Source organism: Miniopterus natalensis, chromosome 14, assembly GCF_054644295.1.
Source record: "Miniopterus natalensis isolate mMinNat1 chromosome 14, mMinNat1.hap1, whole genome shotgun sequence".
Lineage (NCBI taxonomy): Eukaryota > Metazoa > Chordata > Mammalia > Chiroptera > Miniopteridae > Miniopterus > Miniopterus natalensis.
In genome coordinates, this window is record NC_142094.1 from 12,339,293 (window position 1) to 12,361,338 (window position 22,046).

Sequence of the window (22,046 nt, forward strand, 5' to 3'; positions counted from 1 at the left end):
CCACGAGACTTGCAACCAGGGGAGCAATGGGCAGCAGCAGCTTGTCCTGGACTTACCCCTTGAATCTGTCTCCAAGGTCCCTGAACCTGTCTCTAAGGCCCCCTTTACTCTGACCGCTCAGTGAGCCAAAGCAGCCCAGCCTAGGCTCTCCTGTTGCTTCCTCTATGGGCTTCCTAGTTTCACCGTCCTAAATATATTTTTGCTGTGACCAATAAATTCTTGCTTGCTTTTCTACACTTTGTCTCCTGATTGAAGTCTTACCGAGGTCTCCTCATCATCTCCCCGGTAACAGTTTTTCTGCTCCTCATGGCATTAACTGAAGCCTCTCATTTGACTAGCTACATTGAGCAAAGGATGGGGCTTGGATGGAAGGTCTTAAAAAACTTCACTCACATGTCTGGCATCATAGGGTTTCACCACCAGTAGCTTGAGTTTCTTCACAGCTTGGTGGGCTCGGTGAGACTAGTAGAGCCTTTACTTGATGATTTGCTTCCAGAAGGAAAGTGGAAGCCGTCACACTTCCTAAAGGGCAGGCCTGGAGCTTCTGCCACATTCCAATGAGCCAGAGCAAGTCACAGGCCAATTCAGATTCAAGAGGGTTGGAAAAAGAATCGATCTCTTTTGAATAGAGTGGCATGAGGGAAGGTATTGATATTTTGTACTGTTGACATAAGAACATCCAACCTGGCCAGGCCGGGCATGGCTCAGCAGTTGAGCATCGACCTATAATAGAGGAGTTCAAGGTTCGATTCCCGGTCAGGGCACGTGCCCAGTTTTGGGCTTGATCCCCAGTAGGGGACGTGCAGGAGGCAGCCGATCAATGACTCTTATCATTGATGTTTCTATCTCTCTCTCCCTCTCCCTTCCTCTCTGAAATCAATAAAGACATATTAAAAAAAAAACAAGAACATCAACCTGTAGATGATTTTTATAAGAGTTTATTAGTTTATTTGAGCCAAACAGAGGACACACCTGGAAGCAAGATCTCAACAGATTGAGAAAAATACCTAGAATGATAGTTTGTAGTCTCTTTTTACACGTGGAATTAAGAAGGGGATGTAAGAGAGGTTACATAAACTTGGACGAAAGCAAGGCAGAGAAATCTCTAGTATTGGATTGCAGTATAGTTAACAGGATTATGTGCTCTCCTGAGGGGGTTTAAATTCCCAGGTATGCCTGGAGCATGACTGCCTATCATGACCTGCCCAGTTAGGATTTTATGATCAGATTGCCCTGGGAGGTTTCTGTCACTGAATTTGTACATAGCTTTTTCGTTCAGACTGTCTTTGACCACCACACTAGCCAGAGGAATGCCACACTTGTAAATCAGCCAAAGGAGGAAATGATGCACAGCTTTGGGAACTGAAGGATTCAAGCACTGGAAGGCTTTTGAAAGAGGAGTGTTGAGGGCCTGAAAGACTCAGTCATGAGCGTGTAGCGACTGGGGTGAGGCTGTCGCTCCCTTGCTCCTTTGTAGTATGGTTGGAGCGAAAGCTGTGGATTGGCTTCCAGAAATGTGCTACTGTCATAGACCGGTCGACCTTCGTGAGCATGTGTGCTGATGAAACACTGTTTCTGATTAATTGCTATCAGTGTCTGACCGCTTGTCTTTGATCCATCAATTCTGGTGCTTACTAATTCAAGGCTTGAGGTTATGTCCAAGCAGTCAGTCCTAGGCTTCCTTGGAGACTAGGAATATTTTTATATCTATTATGTAATTTATTTTTAAAGTATATTTTTTTATTAATTTTATTTTTACTGTTGACAGTATTACAGATGTGCCCATTCTGCCCTCTTTGCCCACATCCACAAAGCCCCACACCCCTCCCTCTCCCCCTGGCCCTCACCAGTGTCGTGTGTGTCTGTGGGCTGTGCATACATGTTCTTTGGCTAATCCCTCCTTCTTTCCTCCAGTCCCCCTCCCCGATGGCTGGCTGGCTGTTCCATGTATCCAGGCCTCTCTATTTTGTTCATGTTTGTTGTCAGATTCCACATATAAAGGAGATCATATGGTATTTGTCTTGCTCTGACTGGCTTATTTCATTTGTCATAATGCTCTCCAGGTCCATCTACGCTGTTGTAAGAGAGAAGATTTCCTTCTTTTTTACGGCTATGTAGTGTCCCATCTTGTAAATGTCCCACAGCTTTTTTATCTACTCATCTACTGACGGGCACTTGGGCTGTTTCCAGATCTTGGCTATTGTAAATGACACTTCCATGAACATAGGGGGGCATATATTCTTTCAAAATGGTGTTTCAGGATTCTTAGGGTATGTTCCCAGAAGTAGGGTTGCTGGGTCAAAAGGCAGCTCCATATTTAACTTTCTGAGGAAACTCCATACTATTTTCCAAAGTGTCTGCACCCGTCTGCATTCCCACCAGTATGCACTGGGGTTCCCTTTTATTATTACAGGCTTTATTCTTTTTTTAATCCTCATGCAGGATATTTTTCCATGGATTTTTAGAGAGTGGAAGGGAGGGAGGGGGAAGAGAGAGAGAAACATCAGTGTGAGAGAGACACATTGATTGGTTGCCTCCCACACGAACCACGACTGGAGAAGGAGCCTGCAAGCAAGGTATGCATCCTTGACTGGGAATTGAACCCGAGACCCTTAGGTTCACAGGCCGACACTAACCACTCAGCGAAAGCAGCCAGGGCAATACAGGCTTTATTCTTAATAGATTTTCTATTATTGGGATGTCTTTGGAAAGTACTAATTAATTTTTATTTAGTTTTTATTTGAGAAGACTGAGGAAGTTAGGAATGTATTTGCTTTCACAGCAGGTTGAAATAAAGAGCAACTCTAAAGGCATTGCCTTGCCGGGCGTGGCTCAGCGGTTGCGAGTCGACCTAGGATCCAGGCGATCGGGGTTCGATTCCTGGTCAGGGCACATGCCCACGTTGCAGACTTGATGACTCTCTCATCATTGATGTTTCTCTCTCTCTCTCTCTCTCCTTTCCTCTCTCTGAAATCAATAAATATATATTTTTTTTAAAAAAAGAAAGGCATTAAGTTTTCTCTTAAACCTCTATCAAGATGGAGTGCTTGTGTCAGAGCTGAGTAGAATATTGGTAACAATATTTTACCATGGAATATTCAGAAGTTCTATAGCCCTAGTCAGTTTGTCTCAGTGGTTAGAGTGTCAGCCAGTGGACTGAAGGGTCCTGGGTTTGATTCTGGCTAAGGGCACATACCTTGGTTACAGGCTCCATCCCTGGTCAGGGTGCATGTGGGAGGCAACCAGTTGATGTCTCTCTCTCTCCCCACCAACACTCTCTCTGAAAAGCAATGGAAAAAATATCCTTGGGTGAGGATTGAAAAAAAAAAAAACTTATATAAATATATACTTTATTCTTAAGGTACAAGCAATCACTAAATATCTCCACACTAGGTGATGACTAGTGTTAAACATCAGATGTCAGAATGAGCCATGCTTAAAAAGTGGAACATCACTGAAAGTCATCTTCATTAAAAAGGGTAAAGAAAGGTGGCAGGATTTAGACTGGAGCAGCATTTGACAATTATATGAAGTATGGACAGTAAGTTAGTTTTATTAGCAATATAATATTAGTAATGTAGATTACTAGTAATGTAATTGGTGGAGCTGGGTATTATGAGTTTTTTGTCTTATTGGGTTAGGTTAGTTAAGTATGACATAAAGATGGTATTTTATCATGGGATAGTGAAAAAGTTATAAAATGATATAGGGAAAACTGGCAATTCACTTAGAAAATTAATAATGTGGATAGTGATCCATAAACAGTTCAATTTAGACAATGTTTATTTTGTATATTTACTGCTAAATTCCATCAGGAAATTTCATGATGTAATGAAAAATCATCAAGTAAAATACATTTAAAAAAAATTCTAATGCTTAAGCTTTTCACATGTAAATATTACTACACAAAATATACAGCATAAAACTACCCAACCACAAATTGCTGTCTGCACCATTTCTGAGACACATACCAAACAGAAAAGTGCCTTTTCATTGGTTGTAATGATTTTAGCTCTATGTAACAGAAAACATTAACCATGTCAAGTGCCAGACAGTAACTGTGTTAGGCTGTATGGGCCATAAGGCCTCTGCTAGAACTACTAACCTCTGCTCTTGGAGTGTGAAAGGGGCCACAGGTAAAACAGAAATGAATGGTTTTTGTCTGTATTAGTGTTCTAGTAAGACTTTATTAATGGGAAACTGAAATTTGAATATCTCATAATTTCACATCACAAAACACTCTTGAATTTTTTCAACTATTTAGAAATGGAAAGCCATTCTTAGCCTTCCAGCTACAAAAATGGGCAGTGGGCTAGCTCTGAATTATTTATGGGAAAATGTACAACCAAACCAAAGGATACTACAGCAAAAAAGTGGGGGATGAATGTTGGCAGCTAATCTTTTTCCTTCAGCATAATTCAAGAAATACAAATTACAACGAGGATAATATCTAACATATAGCTCTTTTTCTATCTCAGAAACTATTCTAAGCGCATGAAAAATAACTCATTTATACTCCAACCAACCCTAACCTATTATCACTTCCCCTAAAGAGGAAAGCTGAGGCATCGTGGGTAAGCAGCTGGCCCAGGCTGGAATCTGTGCCGACGCCATGCTGCTTCTCCCAGGAAGAAAGGCAATGCAGAGCATTTAGGACGCGCTGTAAACTACAGAACAGACAGCTCTGTACCTGCTAAATCATCAGTAAGAAAGATAACATTTCTTTACGTATCATTTGTTTTTACTGTGTAGAGTATTTTCAGCTGTTTTAAAAAATAAACGTGGGCTTTTCCTATAAATAAATGTGCCCCTAATGTAAAATGTAGCTGACAGCCCTGGCCGGCTTGGCTCAGTGGTTAGAGCGTTGGGCTGAGGACTGAAGGGTCCCAGGTTCGATTCTGGCCAAGGGCACGCACCTTGGTTGTGGGCTCGAACCCTGGCCCTTGTCAGGGTACATGTGGGAGGCAGCCAAATGATGTCTCTCTCTCTCTCTCTCACATTGATGTCTCTCTCTCTCCTTTCCACTCTCTCTGAAAAGCATTGGAAAAAATATCCTCAGGTGATGATTAAAAGAAACAAAAAACATAGCTGACAGTTGAAAATTTTACAAAAACATTTTTAACTTCTTTCTGAATGTTAGTTCAGTAACAATATACATAACCATTTAAAAATAACAGAAACAGGAGAAAATGATGTTACAATTTTAAAAAATTATTGTACTTAAATACACATTAATAGGAATCACTGCTGGAACTTAATGTGGATTATCTTCATGTACATAAAGCTATTGAACTAATGTTATGTATTTCCCTATGTACAGTTATGGACTCCACAGGCACATCAGACATCCACAGTCCATGTTTCATAGCGTACTCACTCACACGCACACTCACGCACACTCACACGCACACTCTACATACTACATACTACAGGACTCTCCACCTGCTTAATCATGTTGCTGGATTATTCATCTGTACTTTTCAAAAGCCTCCTATGTCTAGACATTTGTAGCTTTCTAAAAAAAAACAAACAACCACCTTACAATGAGATCTCTAACATGACTTCTAGTATAACTACTTCCCGCATTACAGATTCTCTGAATTTTCTTTTGAAAGCTTTCACATATTTCAAGGCTCTCAGTGTCGACCATCTGACCTTTGCTAAGACATCCCTCCGACAGAGGCTCCTGTATCTGTCCCAGTCTTCGCAGGTACCCCCGAGTGTTCTGAGTCTAACTAGTGTGAAAAGGCTTCTGAATGCTCAGGATACCGACAGGAGTTTCTCACGCATGTGAGCCTTTGGCTATCTAGTGATGGCTGCCCTGGCAGGAAATTTCCTGGCCTTCATTCACTTACAGGGCTTCTCTCCTGTGTGATTTCTATATTGTACAATAAAGTATGACTTCTCAAGGGTTTCTTCATGTTTTAAGATTTGTAGTGTCTCTGCCATCTATGCTGTCTGATATTCAGAAAAGTCTGACATATGGTAAAATTCTTGCCCTTATAGAATTTCTCTGTGTATTTCTTCTCTGTGAAGAAAGACTGTGGCTAAATTTTCCCATATTGATGATATGCATAAGGGTTTTGCCTTATGTAAATTATCTAATTGTTCTGAAGAATGCATTCAGGCAGAATTTCCCAATTTATAGTAATTTATTAGCTCTTTCTTGCTCTGTGTGTCTTCTGATGTGCAGTGAGTTCTGATTTCTGGATAAAAGTTTTCTTACAATCTTGACATTCATAGGGCTTCTCCCCTGTGTGTTTTCTCTGGTGTATAATAAAATGTGACTTCTGAGAGAATAACTTCCCACACTCCTTACATTCATAAGGTTTCTCCCCAGTGTGAGTTCTCTGATGTAACCTCAGGACTGAATTCACAGAGAAAGATTTACCACATTCCGTACATTCATAGGGCTTCTCCCCTGTGTGTTTTCTTTGATGTTTAGTGAGGTCTGATTTATAGTAAAAGTGTTTTCCACATTTATTACATTCAAAGGGTTTCTCTCCTGTGTGGGTTCGCTGATGTACGGTGAGGGCTGACTTCTGGTAGAAGCATTTCCCACATTCACTACATTCATAGGGTTTCTCCCCAGTGTGAGTTCTCTGATGAGTTTTGAGGTGTGTGTTTCTAGAGAAGAATTTCCCACATTCCTTACACTTATAGGGTTTTTCCCCTGTATGTGTTCTTTGATGTACTGTAAGGTGTGATTTCTGGGAAAAGTATTTCCCACATTCTTTACATTCAAAGGGTTTCTCCCCCGTGTGTGTCTTCTGATGTACCATTAGGTATGCCTTAACGTAGAAGAACTTCCCACATTCAGCACATTCAAAGGGTTTCTCTCCTGTGTGTGTTTTCTGATGTTCCGTGAGGTGTGGCTTCTGGTAGAAGGACTTCCCACACTCACCACATTCGTACGGTTTCTCCCCTGCGTGAGTTCTCAAGTGTCTACTGAGGGATGACAGGTGGTAAAAAGTTTTCTTACATTCTTGACATTCATAGGTTTTCTCTCTATTGTGAGTCTTCTGATGTCTTGTGAGGTCTGTATTCTTAGGGACAGATTTCCCACCTTCACCAGGTTTGTCCTTCGAGTGAGTCTTCTGATGTCCTATAAGGGTAGACTCCTGGCAGAAGGACTTCCCACATTCATTGCATGTATAGGTTTTTGCTTTGGTATGAGTTTGCTGACTTGTGAGTTCTCCAGTCCTAGAGAAAAATTTCCAAATTCATTAATGCATAAGGCTTTTTTATGTGTCTGATGTGTGTATTTTCCAAATAACTCTAAATGTGGTAGGCAGTTAGACGTTAAGCAGAGCAAGAATAATGGGCCAGGTACAAAAGATCACCAGGGCAGAAAACCCTGGTACCTAGCAATGGGAAAAACTGGGTTACACCCAGTTTAATCCAGTGTAACATTTCCTCACATAGCATATTGCTAGTTATTTGGTCTAAACCCCCTGACCTTTCATTTGCTTGTGTGGTTCAGATCTTCCCTTGATCTCCTCCCCCAACCTCCTCCCCCACCTCTTGCATGTCACTAGTCATACAGTAGACCCCTCAGAGGAGGAACAAGTAGCCAAAGAGAGGCTTTATGCAACTCCCATTCAGGCACTTGCCCAACCACTCCCTTAAGCATTAACCCCTAGAGATTACATCTAGGCCTCAATTATGTTTCAGTTCCAGGCCCAGAAAAGCAGCAAAACCATACAAATGCTGCAATTGCTGACATCAGGACCAGCTGCAATGACTAATGACTCCTTTGATTGGGTGCCACCCAATCAAATGACACAACTGGAAATCTGATGAATATTCTATTGGGATCCTCCTCTGAGACCTGCAGATAAATACCCGCAAGATGGAGGGCGCAGGGCAGCTCCCCATCCTGGGAGCACACCTGAGCCTTTATCCTCCCCCTCTTCTTCCACCCAGGGGCATTATCTTTACCTTTCTCTCTCCTAAGTTCCAAGGGCTCTTCTTTTGCCTTTGTAACTTGTTTCCTGAGCCAATTCCTTCTATAGCTCACATCTTCTATCTCTGTGACTTACAAAATAAACTTTCTCTTATAGTTTGAGTCTTGACTCTGAATTCTTTCTTAGCCAGAACTCAAGTACCAAGGTTGCTGAACTGAGGTCTGGTCTGACTTCACCAGTGTAACACCTGGTGCCGTTCTTGTCGCAACGTAAGAACCGATTTCTACAGATTTGCCCGTATTCGTTAGATTCACAGGGTCTCTCCACTGTGAATGTTCTCTGATACACATCGCGGTTTACTGTTTCATAGAAGGAACTTTCACCTGCATTATATACACAGGGTCTCTCAACCACCTGAACTCTACTGTGTATAACAAAACCTCCCTGACTGTCAACTCTGAACAATCAGAAGACTGCTTCAATATTTGAATCCCCTGATCCTAAGCAGGGCCTCCACTACGAGAAATGGCTTTCTCACTTGCATTATATTCTTTGGAACTTGCTCCAGTATTAGTTTTCTCACATTTAGTACTAACTAGTGCTCTCCCACTTCCCGTGTCCTCATCAAGACCCTCACAAAGCTTCTAATCTTAAAATTGAATTCTTGACCTTACCTTGAATTTTCAGCTTGGCTTTTCTGGTGTCTTGCTCCTGGGTCACGAATATTCCGTGGGTCTGCAAAGGAATACAAAATTTAATACCCTATAAATCATAATACAATATTACGATCATAGGGTTGGGTTGATTCTTAGGCTCAGGTCAGTTTCCACAAATGCAGCAACTCCCAAATGCAAATTTCCACCATGTCATTGGTTTAGACAAAAATAACAAACACTAAAAACTGCTGTATCAGAAAGGGGAAGGAACATGGTTATAAACCCAAGTACCTCTGACACTTTACAAATATAACATGACCTTAAAAACTCAGAGGAGAAAGTTAAGACCAAAAAAAAAAAAAAGAACAGAGCAGAGAACAAAAATATTTAAAGTGTTGCTGAACAGGAATGTGAGATTCATTCAGAGTGCTGTGAGCCCATCAAGGACAATGAACAGTAGTACGGTGCTAAAAATCAGTAGGCAACTATGTTCACTGGAAATATCAGGGCAAAGGTTAAACTGGATGAAGGAGCTAAAGTATTAGGTTTTTATCTGCTCACATCTAGTTTATTGTGTTAGGATTCCTAGTTAGCAGGCTATAAACTTCTACTTTATTTCCTCTTTACCATACACAACAATCTAGATGTCAATACTAAAGTGACTCACTCAGAACATCAATTTCCTCATGTTTAGAGGAACAGCTCTATAGCTCAGGCTTTCACTCTATGTTTAGTTGGCTTAATTTTCACTGGGACAGGGGAACCAGGAACATATATGTTCAAAAGGAAAGATTTTTAAAAAGGAGAGTGTAAGCCATCCATCTAACAGAATGAATTCCCAGTTATAGCACAGAGATGTTCAACCCCGACCACCAAATACTGCATCTTCAACAGAGATGTTCAACCCCGACCACCAAATACTGCATCTTCAAAGCAATGTTACCTATGACTCAACAAGTCTTATTCTACTTTCATGTCTTAGCTGCCACATGTCTACTTCAGTTTACTACATGATCATTAAAGATTAATTGTTCAACATCATTCTGGAACCTTTACTGATCTTCATATTTATTCCTGTTTAAATGCTTAAAAGAAAGTCAAAGATTATGAGCAGAGGCTTGTAGTTGGAAGTTCATGGCATTTGTAAGGGAAAAATGAAAGTTATTTGGGACTTGTGCAAGGTTAAGTTGGATACACATGAAATAAGATTCTATTTATGAAAGACACTTAAGAGAGTAAGTGAAGTGATGATTAGCATGTGTTTGGGGGTCACAGGAGAAAGAAGATGCAGTTGGCAAGAAAGGCCTGGACTAGTTCCTGAGAGAAAATTAATTTCCCCGTGTTTTGTAATAGTGAGTCAGTGTATGTTCACTGTGATAGGCCAGCAGCAATGTGTTTGCAGCATGACACAAATACTATGAGGTTTTAATGAAAAATTAGCTCTGAGAAAGAAGGGATTTAGATCAGTGGAACTATCCTGTAAAATAGTAAAATGTGGTACCAGAATACAAATAAGGTAAAGATGCTGGAGACGTCAATTTTAGGCCTAAAGCAAAGCTTTGGTCTAGAAAGTTACTATACAGGGCAGAAGACAGAGAGTGTCTGTCTCTTGTTAACTGAAACTGAATCAACAAATATCTAGTGAACAACGAATATACACCAGGCATTGCTTCTGCACATGAGTGTACACGTCAGAAAACACACGAAAAGCACTGAAGGAAGCAAAGTGAGATTATCTTTTTTGGTTTGTTTTATTTTTTATCTTAGTGCTATTTTAGGAAGGATGATCAGTACTTTGTGTAAAAGACGAACACCATCTAGAAGTATCAACTCTGAAAGAATAAAATTGATGAAAGGCACAATGATTTATACTCTAATTTCAGAGTTTAAAGAAAGGACAGGAAGTTAAAACATGCAGAAAATACTGAAGGCATTTTATTGCTAATAAAAGGAGGGAAATGGCATTTGAAAAAAATGTATAAGTCAGATTTATAAACACGTTAGGATCATAGCTGCATACTTTGATGGCAGAGGGTAACTAGGAATTCTAGAAAAAAGACAAAAGTTTAAGTCAAGGTCACTGTATAAGAAAGGTAAACCTATATAAACATTGAGCAAAGGAAGGACTTTCACTGGTGAGAATAAAACTTGGAGGTGTGATTTACGTCGCTTACATGTGCAGATCAAGGGTCCTCATTCATTTCCAAACATACAGGGCACTTAAAGATTCCTGAAAAATGTTTCAAAAGGCAAAAGGCACCAGGAATCCCGCCACTAGTAACAAGGGCTGTAATTTCTCACTCACCAGGGCCATTCCGATGGACAAATTCTACTTCTAATATCCACGGCTCCTTTCCTTGCTTCAGCCTCAAGACTGCATTTGGCTTATTTGCAAAATAACCTATTAATGGGAAAGATAAAGAAAATATAAATTGCTTGGAATTTAGGGACTCTGAAGGACAGGAAGTACACTTTTCAGAGCAGAACAATGAAGGTCCCCCTAGGCCTGGCAAATTTAGTCTTTCAGTTGGGAGGGTGGAGACACAGATATTTTTTCTGGTACCCAAAATGGATCCATCAACTTTGACCCCTGAAGCAAAACTACTACTATTCAAATCTACATGTTCCACAGGTGGGAAGGAAAATGTAAGCTACTGGGAGTCACGGAGGGGCATTTTTCTCACCCACTGAGACCAGGTGGCGGTAGTTCTCCTGCATCACCTCCCTGTACAGGGTCCTCTGAGCAGCGTCCAGTAATTGCCACTCCTCCTTGGTGAATTCCACAGTGACATCTTTGAGTGTTACTGGTCCCTGTAACAACATGTTTCAGTTCAAACGGAAGTAATCAGAATAGAGAACCACTGAAAAGACGTGTAAACGAGCTATTAATGTGCCAACTGTAGAATTTACTCTGGAAAGTTAAGATACACTGCTACTCTGTACCCGGATTTATACATAGATAAAATATTTGTCTGTTATATACTCACTGGGACATCATTCAATGCCTAGATCTCTGCTGGAGACACAAAGGTGAATGAAAACAACTATTCTTGGTACCAAGGAGCTTACATTCTGACAGGGAGGCAAAGATGTAAATTCCCAAGTGCAATATGCACAGCAGGTGCTGTGACGGAGATACGCACAAGATGTAAGAGGTCACAAATGGGGATGGGTGTTTTGCATTATCAAGTTAGATTCTATTAGGTGGTTCAACTGACTATGTAAACTTCAGGAATTAAGAAAACAGAACTGGCAAAGGCATGGATGCATAAAAAACGGCAAGTTTAGGAAACTATGAATTAGACAGCATAATGTGAGAACACAGTGTAGCACCCAAATTAGTTAGTTATGTGACAGTCAAGTCAGGTTACAAAACATGGAGTAATTCTGAATTTGCCATTTGGGACATTAAAATATATTTTGTACACCCACTTAATTAAGGTCTGTTTATTTTTATCTTTAAAAATGTCTTTATTGATTTGAGAGAGGAAGGGAGAGGGAGAGAGAGAGAAACATCAATGATGAGAGAGTCACTGATCGGCTGCCTCCTGAACGTCCCCTACCGGGGATGGAGCCTGCAACCCGGGCATGTGCCCTGACTGGGAATCGAACTGCGATCTCCGGGATCCCACGTCGATGCTCAACCGCTGAGCCATGACAGCCAGGCATAATGTCTGTTTATTAAAAATTGCCAAGTTTTCTTTCTTGTATTTAGGTGAAAAATAGGAATCAATATTCTGCTATTTCACACTACATGGACTGACTTACGTACCTTTGGGACGTTCACTCTTTCGCTTTGGAGACACAAATACAGATAATGGGGAGCCACTGAAGAGACAGATGTAAGGATTAGGGTCATCTGAGATTAGTAATTTAGAATAAAACTAAAATAGAAGAGGCAAATGGCACATCAGAAAGATGGAGTGTTAGAAAATTTAGAGACATATGTAAGCAATAAACATTTACATTAAAGTAGCAGCAGTGGGGGAAAGCAGCATCATACAACTTTGTAAAATTGGAGATTAATAACTGTGAGAAAAGGCAAGGGTAACTCACATAGTGTCTATATGGTTAGGTAATGGCTACAGCCATAATGCTAATTATTTTGTTGATAGAACTATTTAAGGCTATAAAACTTCCTCTGATAATTGCTTTATTTGTATTCTATAGAATCTGAAATGTATTTTCAAATGAAGAACATGCTGGCTGGATATAAATTCTTGCTTCACACTTTTTCTTCTTGCAAATACTGTTCTGGCCCTGGCTGGTGTGGCTCGGTTGGCTGAGCGTTGTCCCACGCACCAAGAGGTTGTCGGTTCAGTTCCCAGTCAGGGCACATGCCTGGGTTGTGGGCTCGAGCCCCAGTAGGGGGCGTGCAGGAGGCAGCTGATCCATGTTTCTCACATGGTGGGAAGGAATGAAAGGGTTACTCTAGTTCTTAGTTGAAAAGCTCTCCCTTCTGTTGGCATAGTATGTTCCCATTCTAAAAGAACAGCATCATTGCAGGTGGCGCCTTGAGATCCTGTGATACTGCATTCTTTTCTTAGGACGCCTGATTTCAGTTGCTTGTTTTATTTGCCTTCACCACCAAGCGTGCAAGGTGTTCCTCCTTTCCTGAGTTGCTACCTGCTCCAGGCTGCTCCTGTGTTCCTGCACACATTCTAAGTCCCTTCTTTTCTAGTCCAAGTCTCAGTGCTTAGATCCCACAGGTCTCAAACCTCTTATCCACCTTTCTCCAGTCAGGGCAAGAGCCTCTGCTTCTGGAAGCATGCCGACTGGATCTTTTGTTCCTTTACAGCTAGAACACCAGCATCTCTGCTCTCCCATCACAGTCCTCCTGACCTCCTGCTCTGGAGTGAGGTTCAAGCTGCTGCTGCTCTCCTGACAATGATCTCCCAACGTATATGGAAACTGAAGTTTCCTGTCTCCTAGCGATACAACAGGAGTAGGTTATGGCGTATAGAAACTTTTGTATTTTACCAACTAACATTATTCTATGGAAAATAGGAAATCCATAAAAGAAAACAGGGGGAAAAAAGAGTAAGTTGGGCAGATGGAAGCAATGATTTCAATTTTGTTCATGCTGTGCTTGAAGCGACTGTGGAACATACAGCTGGAACTGTCCATTTGGGCAGCTATACATATATTTCACAAATATTTTATATGTATGAACAGTAGGGTTCTAGAAGTATCAAAAAAGGGGGGGATCTGTGGGATCCCTTAAGGGATCATTTAAGATGATTGGCAAGACCATGAAGCCTGAGAAAAGGCCAAGAGGAAAGTGTGAGGAAACTAAATAGAGAGATTTACAAATAACAAACAGCTAATGCTCAAAACCAAAATGTAAAATGTCCAAATTAGTATAACTCAATAAAAGCATAGCAAAAAAATAAAAGCTGCAATCAGTAAATAAGACAACTTGAGGAATTTTTGGAAGATCTAGAATTCATAAGAATCAGAAAAGAGAAACCAGCTTTTGGACACATCCAAACAGCTCAGGAAAAGTTTTATGCTTAGAGCTGAAGGGCTGCAATTTGACAAGGACAGTAGAGTGAATGATTTGGCAAAGAAATTAATCACATTCAAGCTTAAATGACTATTAACATTTTTTTTTTTTTAAACAAAGAGCATCCGGTGTGTTCAGGAGTAACGTCAGAGGAATGGTGGCATGAGAGATCCCTTTGTTTTCTCCCCTTGAAATTTCAACAGCCATAACTCAAAAAGGGTCCCCTGCTCTACATACAGGCATGCCTGAGAGATCTGCACATTGAAGCACCTAAAGGTGGGCAAGTGGGAACAAAAAGGGGGAGATGAGAAGGGAGGAGAGCACAGCCCTGCGGCCAGGCTCATGATGGGGCTCAACCTGGAGAGGGGAGAAACCTGGCTGTGACTGGCGCTTCCTTCAGCTGGAAGGAGCAGGGAGATTCAGTGGGCATTCCCACTCGAGTGGGCACGGGCACAGCACTGGGGTGCCGGTGCAGCTGTTGGGCCGCTGGCATTCTGGAGAGAGAAACAAAGCCACAGAGCCCTGCCACCCCACAGACTTTCAGAACTCGCTCCTCTCTGCCCTTGGTTTGGGGTTGGGGAACACATTATCTGCGTACGTGAGAACTGGTGTGACAGATCACTGTTTCCTGAGTGGAGGGTGCACTCTCTGATCCCCTGGTGGAGGTCCGAGGTGGTATCACTAGGAGGGCAAAACAAAGGCGGCAGCTGCTTCCTCCAGAAGCCCCACCCCACACATCTTGGCCACACTGACGGCAGCCGGAGACAAAGCTGCTGGGATCAGCATTAGGGTTTCACAGAGCTGAGCAACTTGTGATTCGGCACCGGCTACGGGAAAGTAATAGAAAGACCTCCTCCTAGCAATCTGCTAGAGAAATGTCACGCATACATAGATGCCTAGGCAGAGAAGGAACCAACCAAATGCCATGAATAACCAAGGTAGTGAGGCAGCTCAGGAAAAATAAATCTCCAGAAAGCAAACTTAAACATGCAAAAATATGGGATATAAATGACAGAGAATTCTGAGTGCATTAAATTGCCTGTCTGTATGCAAAAAATGCAGACAGGCAATTTAATGCACTCAGAAAACAAAAAAAATTAATGAACAAAATGAGTACTTTACCAAAGAGTTTGAAAGTTTTAAAAAGAACCAAACAGAAATTCTGTAAATAAAGAACTCAGTAAAAGAGATCAAGAATGAACTAGCAAGCATAGAAAATAGAGCAGACCAGACGGAAGAAAGATAGAAATCTAAAAATGACATAGAGGGAAGAAGAGAGAGAAGTGAGCTTAAAAAAAATTAATACAACAAAGAGCTGGTTCTTTGAAAAGATTAATAAAGTTGACATACCCCTGGCTACACTCACTAAGTAAAGAAGAGGAAAGACTCATACAAACAATAACAGAAATGAAAGCGAAGTCACCACAGACATCACAGAAATACAAAGGATCATACTAGAATACAATGAAAAACTATGTGCCACCAAATTCAATAACCTAGAAGAAATGGCTAACTTCCTAAAAGTATATAACATTCCTAGACTGAATCATGTAGAATTGAAAAATCTAAATAGATCAGAAAACAGTGAGGAAATTGAAACCACCACCAAAAATCTCACAAAAAATTAAAGTCCAGGACCAGATGGCTTCACTAGTGAATTCCACCAAACATTCCAACAAGATTAGATACCTGTCCTTCTCAAGCTTTTCCAAAAAACTGAACGAGAGGCAATACTTCCTAACACATTTATGAAGCCAACATAACCCTGATACCAAAACCTGGCAAGGGTAACTAACACACAAAAAAAGACAACTACACATATTTTTTTAAAAAAGACAACTACAGATGCAAAAATCTTAAACAAAATATTAGCAAGTTGAATACAATAATATGTTAAAAAAATAATACATCACAATCAAGTGGGGTTCATTCCAGGGGCACAGGATGGTTCAACATACGCAAATTGATCAATGTAATGCAACATATTAACAAAGGATAAAAATCATATGATCTTATCAGTAGATGCAGAAGGTAAGTATCTCAACACAACAAAGGCCATATGTGACAAACCCTCAGCCAGTATCATACTCAGTGATGAAAAACTGAAAGCTTATCCTCTAAAATCAGGAACAAGACAAGGATGTCCACTCCCACCACTCTTATTCACATAGTTCTGGAAGTCCTAGCCAGAGCAACCAAGCAAGAGAAAAAAATAAAAGGCATCCAAATTGGGAAGGAAGAAGTAAAAGTGCCACTTTTTGCAGATGACATGATTCTATACATAGAAAACCCTAAGGACTCCACCAAAAAACTATTAGAAACAATAAACAAAGTTGCAGAATACAAAATCAATGTACAAAAATCCACTGCTTTCCTATATACTAAAAATGAAACTTCAGAAATAGAAATGAAATACAAAACAAAACACCACACACCAAAAACCCAATTCCTTTTGCAACTGCAATGAATAGAATAAAATACCTAGGGATAAACTTATAAAAGGATGCGAAGGACCTATATGGTGAAAACTACAAAGCATTATTAAAAAGAAATTTAAAAAGACACAACGAAATGGAAAGATATTCCATGTTCATGGATCAGAAGACTCAAAATAGATTAAAAATGGCCATATTACCTAGAACATCATACAGATTTAGTGTAATCCCGACCAAATCCCAATGTCATATTTTATAGAAACTGAACAAAAAATCATCAGATTTGTATGGAACCACATAAGATCCCAAATAGACAAAAAGCAATCCTGAGAAAAAAAGAATGAAGCCGGAGGTATCACATTACGTAACTTCAAATTATATTGCAGAGCTACGATAATCGAAACTGAATGGTGGCGGCGTGAACAAGGGAAAGCAAAAGAAAACAAGTGTGGAACCATGACGCAAATGCTTAGTCTCAGAGATCAGAGCCTTAAAGAGAAGGATAGATTAAAGCCTAAAAAGAAAGAAAAGAAAGATCCCAGTGCACTCAAAGAAAGAGAAGTCCCCCAACACCCCTCCCGCTTATTTTTCCAATATAACACACAGCTGGGCCCACCTTACCACATCCTGGTTGATACCAACTTTATCAACTTGTCCATTAAGGCCAAACTGGCCTTAGTGCAGTCAGTGATGGGCAGTCTCTATGCCAGCTGTATCCCTCGTTTAACTGCCTGTGCGATGGCTGAAACTGAGGAATTGGGGCAGAAGCATCGAGTGGCTCTAAGGATCGCCAAGGATCCTGGATTTGAACAATCACCATGCACACACAAAGGGACCTATGCAGACTGCTTGGTACAGAGAGTAACTCGGCACAAGTGTTACATTGTAGCCACAGGTGACTGGAGACCTTAAATGAAGAATCTGGAAGATCCCTGGAGTTCCCATCATGTACATTTCTAACCATAGGTACAACACTGAGCGGATGCCCGATGACTACGGAGCCCCTTGGTTCTAACACTTAAAAGACAAAGTTCCTCTGCTTCCCTTCAACCAACTACTTCTGCTGCCAATTTATTAAACATGCTACAGCATGAGTTATTGCTCCACTCACCCACTTGCTCTGTTATGAGCTGACTACGGTTAAATACCCTTTCTTTTTGATGTTTTGAAAATTTTTTTAATTTGTTGCATCTTTTTATAAATCAGATGACTGCTCACAAACAAACAAACAAAACCCAGAATGGTATTGGCAGAAAAACAGGCGCACAGGTCAATGGAAGAGAATTGAGAGCCCAGATATAAAACCACACGTATATGGGCAGATGATTTTTGACAAAGGAGCCAGAAACACACAATGGAGAAAAGAAAGCCTCTTCAATAAAAGGTGCTGGGAGAATTGGAAAGCCATATGCAAAAGAATGAAACTAGACTACAGTTTGTCCCCAGGTACAAAAATTAATTCAAAATGGATCAAATACCTAAATATAAGATCTGACACAATAAATTACATAGAAGAAAACATAGGCACTAAACTTATGGATCTTGGTTTGATTACCACAGAATTCAGGATTAGTTTTCTCTGGGTAATAATGTAAGAGATGAAGGAGTGTCACACAGGGGCTTCAAAAGTACTAGCAAATTTTATTTCTTAAGCCAGGAAGGGGATACACTGCTGTTTACGTAATCAATGTTCCCTAAATTATACATAAACATTATGTACATTCCTTTGATTGTATAAAATGATTTAAATATTTTTAATGGACCAATAAGTAAAATAAAAATTCACTGTTTTCTACAAACTACAAGGTCCTACATATTCTAGCTCCTTTTATTTCTTTGACTTTACCTCTCCCCTTTCTTCCCTTAAGTCACGGCTCTCTAGCTTTGATGTCCTAAACACTGTTTCTGGAACATGCTTCATGGTGTTTGTACTTGCTGTTTCTCCTATCTAGAATGCTCCTCTGACATATTTCTGCTTGGCTCCCTGTCTCATTTTATTCAGAACTTTCCTCAAATATTACTTTTTAAAAAAATATATCTTTATTGATTTCAGAGAGAGGAAGGGGGAGAGACAGAAACATCAGTGATGAAAGAGACATTGATTGACTGCCTCCTGCACGCCCCGGACTGAGGATCGAGCCCAAAATCCCGGCATGTGCCCTGAGTGGGAATCAAACTGTGATCTCCTGGATCATAGGTCGATGCTCAACCACTGAGTCATGCCCAGCCTGGCCCTTTTTTTTTAATCCTCACCTGAGGATATTTTTTCCATTGCTTTTCAGAAAGAGTGGAAGGGGAAGAGAAAAAGATAGGGAGGGAGAGGGAGAGAGAGAGAGAGAGAGAAACATCGATGTGAGACACATCAATTGGCTGCCTCCCACACGAGCCCCAACCAGGGCGAAGGATTGAGCCCGCAATAGTGAGGTACGTGCCCTTGGCTGGAATCGAACCCACCACCCTTCAATCTGTAGGCTGATGCTTTAACCACTGAGCTGAACCAGCTAGGGCAAATATTACCTTTAAGAGTGGACAATCCCTAACCAACTTATTCCCTGTTTTTCACTTCACTGTATTCCTCTGTCCTCTTAAGTTGCTTGAGTTTGCCTCTGAGCATGCATATCAGAAATATTAATCAAATGTTGACACATTATATAACATAAAAAAAGGTATCACATTTGTAAGTATCCTCACCAATCTCATCAGAAAAGTCTTTAAGTATTAAAAGTTGTCAAGTTCATAGTGAAGGATGCATGTTTTCCAAAATTCTAATTTTCACTTAAAGCTTACATTTTAACATTAGCAACAAATAGTGACAGTTATTTTCATTGACATGCTCACTTCACTCACTTTTGAGAAAATGTTTGTTAAATACCCAAGTCTGAATAACCAGTTTGTCTGCCAGTTGCTCTTTCAAGTAAAAATAGTATTCCATGAAAAAAGGGGCTAGCCCGGCCGGGCGTGGCTCAGCGGTTGAGCATCGACCTAGGATCCAGGAGATCGGGGTTCGATTCCTGGTCGGGGCACATGCCCAGGTTGCAGGCTAGGCAGCTGATCAATGACTCTCTTATCATTGATGTTTCTGTCTCTATCTCCCCCTCCTTTCCTCTCTCTGAAATCAATAAAGATACATTAAAAAAAAAAAAAAGGGCTAGATGGGCTCACAAATCAAACAGTCACACAAGTGCTTTTTTCTCCCCTCCGGACAACCAACTATCACACTTCTGGGTCCAGCAAAAGTAGTTTATGTGAACTTCCCATTTTGTCACACTGAATATTAAAAAGATGTGTTCCTAATTTATTAATATTAATAAAACTTTTGTTAATATTAATTTTAAGCACACTGCAGAGGAATGCAGTGTCATTGGTGTCACTGTCTTAATTCATGCCAAACAGATGGCAATCTCTTCACTATTTTTACACCATCAGTGCAAATGTCAACAGTGTAAACTGCAATTTGCATCTTACTATTACATGCTGACTTCACAGATCCCTTCCAAAGGGGTCCCTTGCAAAGGTCTTGGGGCTCCCAGGGGTCTGCAGACCACACTGTGAGAACCTCTGTGCTAGTCAAAGAGTATTTTCCCTAAGGTGATTTTTAACCTTTTAAATTTAATAAAAGGTCTCCCTTTCATAAAACTCCTTGAAAACTCACACAATGAAACAAAGTAAGGGCTAAGTAAATGACTCACCTTGAACTTGTTCATTTTCTGCTGCTCCTGGGAAAGGATAGAAACTATGAAGCCAGAATAGAGGAAGTTGAAAGACAGAAGTCATGAGACTTTATCTTGCAGCTCCAGGAATCACCTGTGAGAAATTTTCAGACAACAGTTTAGAAAAAGGTAAACCTCTGGAAAAACATTTCTTGGAGCCATGAGAAGGAATAGGAAGGGCTATGATTAAGGAGTACCCACCTATCCACTGGTGACCCTGAAAAAATCTTGATGACCTTGGGACATTTGTGCGTGAATTTAAACATTTCTTTCCTATTGACTGCTTTGAAAATTATGTCTGTTCACTAAATACCACAAAAGAATTGAAAACGTAAAATTCCAATACTAGACTAGTAGCAAAAGGTAACTAGATGCCATAAGGCTGAGATCCTTCCCCCAGGCAGCAAGGTGTACAATATATACCCAAAGTATGGAACGTTGTGTTGGTATTACATAAGATGGTGACGAGAAATATTTATTGATATGGAAAAGTGTTGAAATTCAAGTCATAACAATTTTTCCTGTTACCACTATAAACCCCACAAGTTTAGAAAGTCTCCAAAGCTCTCAAAAATAAGATGTTTCTTCTCCCTAAATTGCAGTTTCTCAAAAATCACTTCTCCAAGAACCTTGTGTTGACTTAAATACAGTGGACCTGCAGTCTTCTGGTCCATGCTAGGCTGTGCTATTAACAAACCTAGTGACTGTCTTATTTTCAATGCTATTATCTTTAACATGAGGAAGAATTAGATAATTTTGAACAAACTTCATGTACCATTTTGACTCTGTAATTCTTGACCCAGTGCCACAAACCCAGACAGTACCATGGAATTCACTGTCCCCTCCAAACTTGGGCTGGGCCTAGGATGAAATTTAATTAGGAGTTAATGAATTTTGGCACGGCCATCTAATCTGCTCACGTCACAAACCTAACTTCTAAAATAACAATTTGGTACCATAATCCCCAACAGGCACTCTGTGTAGGTAGCAAAATGTTAACTAGATGGCCTAAGCCTCAGATCCTTCCCACGAGCAGCAGAAACCCCTTCCAGTTGCCTTGGTGCTCACAGAATGCTTCCATAAGCCCAGGCACACCAGCCAATCAGAGGCACTATGACGTCACTTTCAAAATATGGAGCATGGATGAAATTGCAGTTTTCGAATTTTTTTTGGCAATGTCTGTCTCACTTCCCCTCTTGCCTGGAAAGGTTTCCCAGCTTCTCCCGTAAAACTTAAAAGTCAGGGCTTAGGTTATGGCTTCAATGTACACGTTGAACGGCTCTGTGCGGGCAGGGCCGGGCTGCAGAACGCAGGGCAACATTGTAACACGGGCTCTGAGGCAGCCTCCAGCGCGCTTGCAAACAACGCTACGCGGTGGGACGAGGTTGTCCTCAGCCTCGCCGCCCCGCTCCACTCCTCCACTCCACTCCTCCACTCCGCTCCACTCCACGTAGTGTTCTGGGCAATTACCGTGCTAAGTGCAAATTTTAGCGTGGGAAACTGCAGAGGCTTGAAAGCCCATCTGCCGATGCTGCGCAAAACAATCTCTGAACCGTTAGCACTCGAAGTCGTGGAAACGGAGGGGCGACGCCCGGGGAGGGGGGCTGGCGGTGAAAATGGCCCGAGGCAGCAATGAAAGGACCGGCGTACCTTGCAGCGACGCGCAGCTCGCCTTTACTGAGTCCGCGCCTTCGAGCGCTCTGCCCCGTCCCAGACGCGAGACCGCCGGGCGCGAGCGCCCGCGGGTTAGGGACGCGTCCGAGCCGAACCGAGACCGCCGCCCGTTCACCCGCGGCGCTGGGCCGGCCGGGGCCCTCGGGCTTTGTTCGCCA

At 41.2% G+C, this 22,046-nt stretch overlaps 1 protein-coding gene and 1 pseudogene across 2 annotated transcripts; one reads left to right on the top strand and one right to left on the bottom strand.

Annotated features, from left to right (window-relative positions):
* Nucleotides 1-5,736: 5,736 nt before the first annotated feature.
* Nucleotides 5,737-22,046, bottom strand: ZNF25 (zinc finger protein 25). Of its 2 annotated transcripts, none has more exons than XM_016206970.2 (6): nt 21,865-22,046; nt 20,194-20,308; nt 11,248-11,374; nt 10,869-10,964; nt 8,582-8,642; nt 5,737-7,203 (listed from the first exon to the last, which is right to left on the bottom strand). In XM_016206970.2, exons 2-6 carry the CDS (start codon nt 20,206-20,208, stop codon nt 6,156-6,158), a joined length of 1,347 nt encoding a protein of 448 aa, XP_016062456.2. In that variant the 5' UTR covers nt 20,209-20,308; nt 21,865-22,046; the 3' UTR covers nt 5,737-6,155. The 2 variants fall into 2 exon arrangements, with proteins under 2 accessions (XP_016062456.2, XP_016062457.2); XM_016206971.2 differs by lacking the exon at nt 21,865-22,046 and adding an exon at nt 20,416-21,479.
* LOC107532562 (rRNA-processing protein FCF1 homolog pseudogene) lies at nt 16,961-17,519 on the top strand (annotated as a pseudogene).

Bases quoted from the DNA above. Each gene is read 5' to 3' on its own strand.
- ZNF25 (XM_016206970.2), bottom strand. The intron at 10,965-11,247 runs GTGAGAAAAATG...TCCCATTAATAG, and splicing joins CCGCCACCTGGTCTCAGTGG to GTTATTTTGCAAATAAGCCA. The intron at 8,643-10,868 runs GTGAGTGAGAAA...ATTCCTTTGCAG, and splicing joins TGTCCATCGGAATGGCCCTG to ACCCACGGAATATTCGTGAC.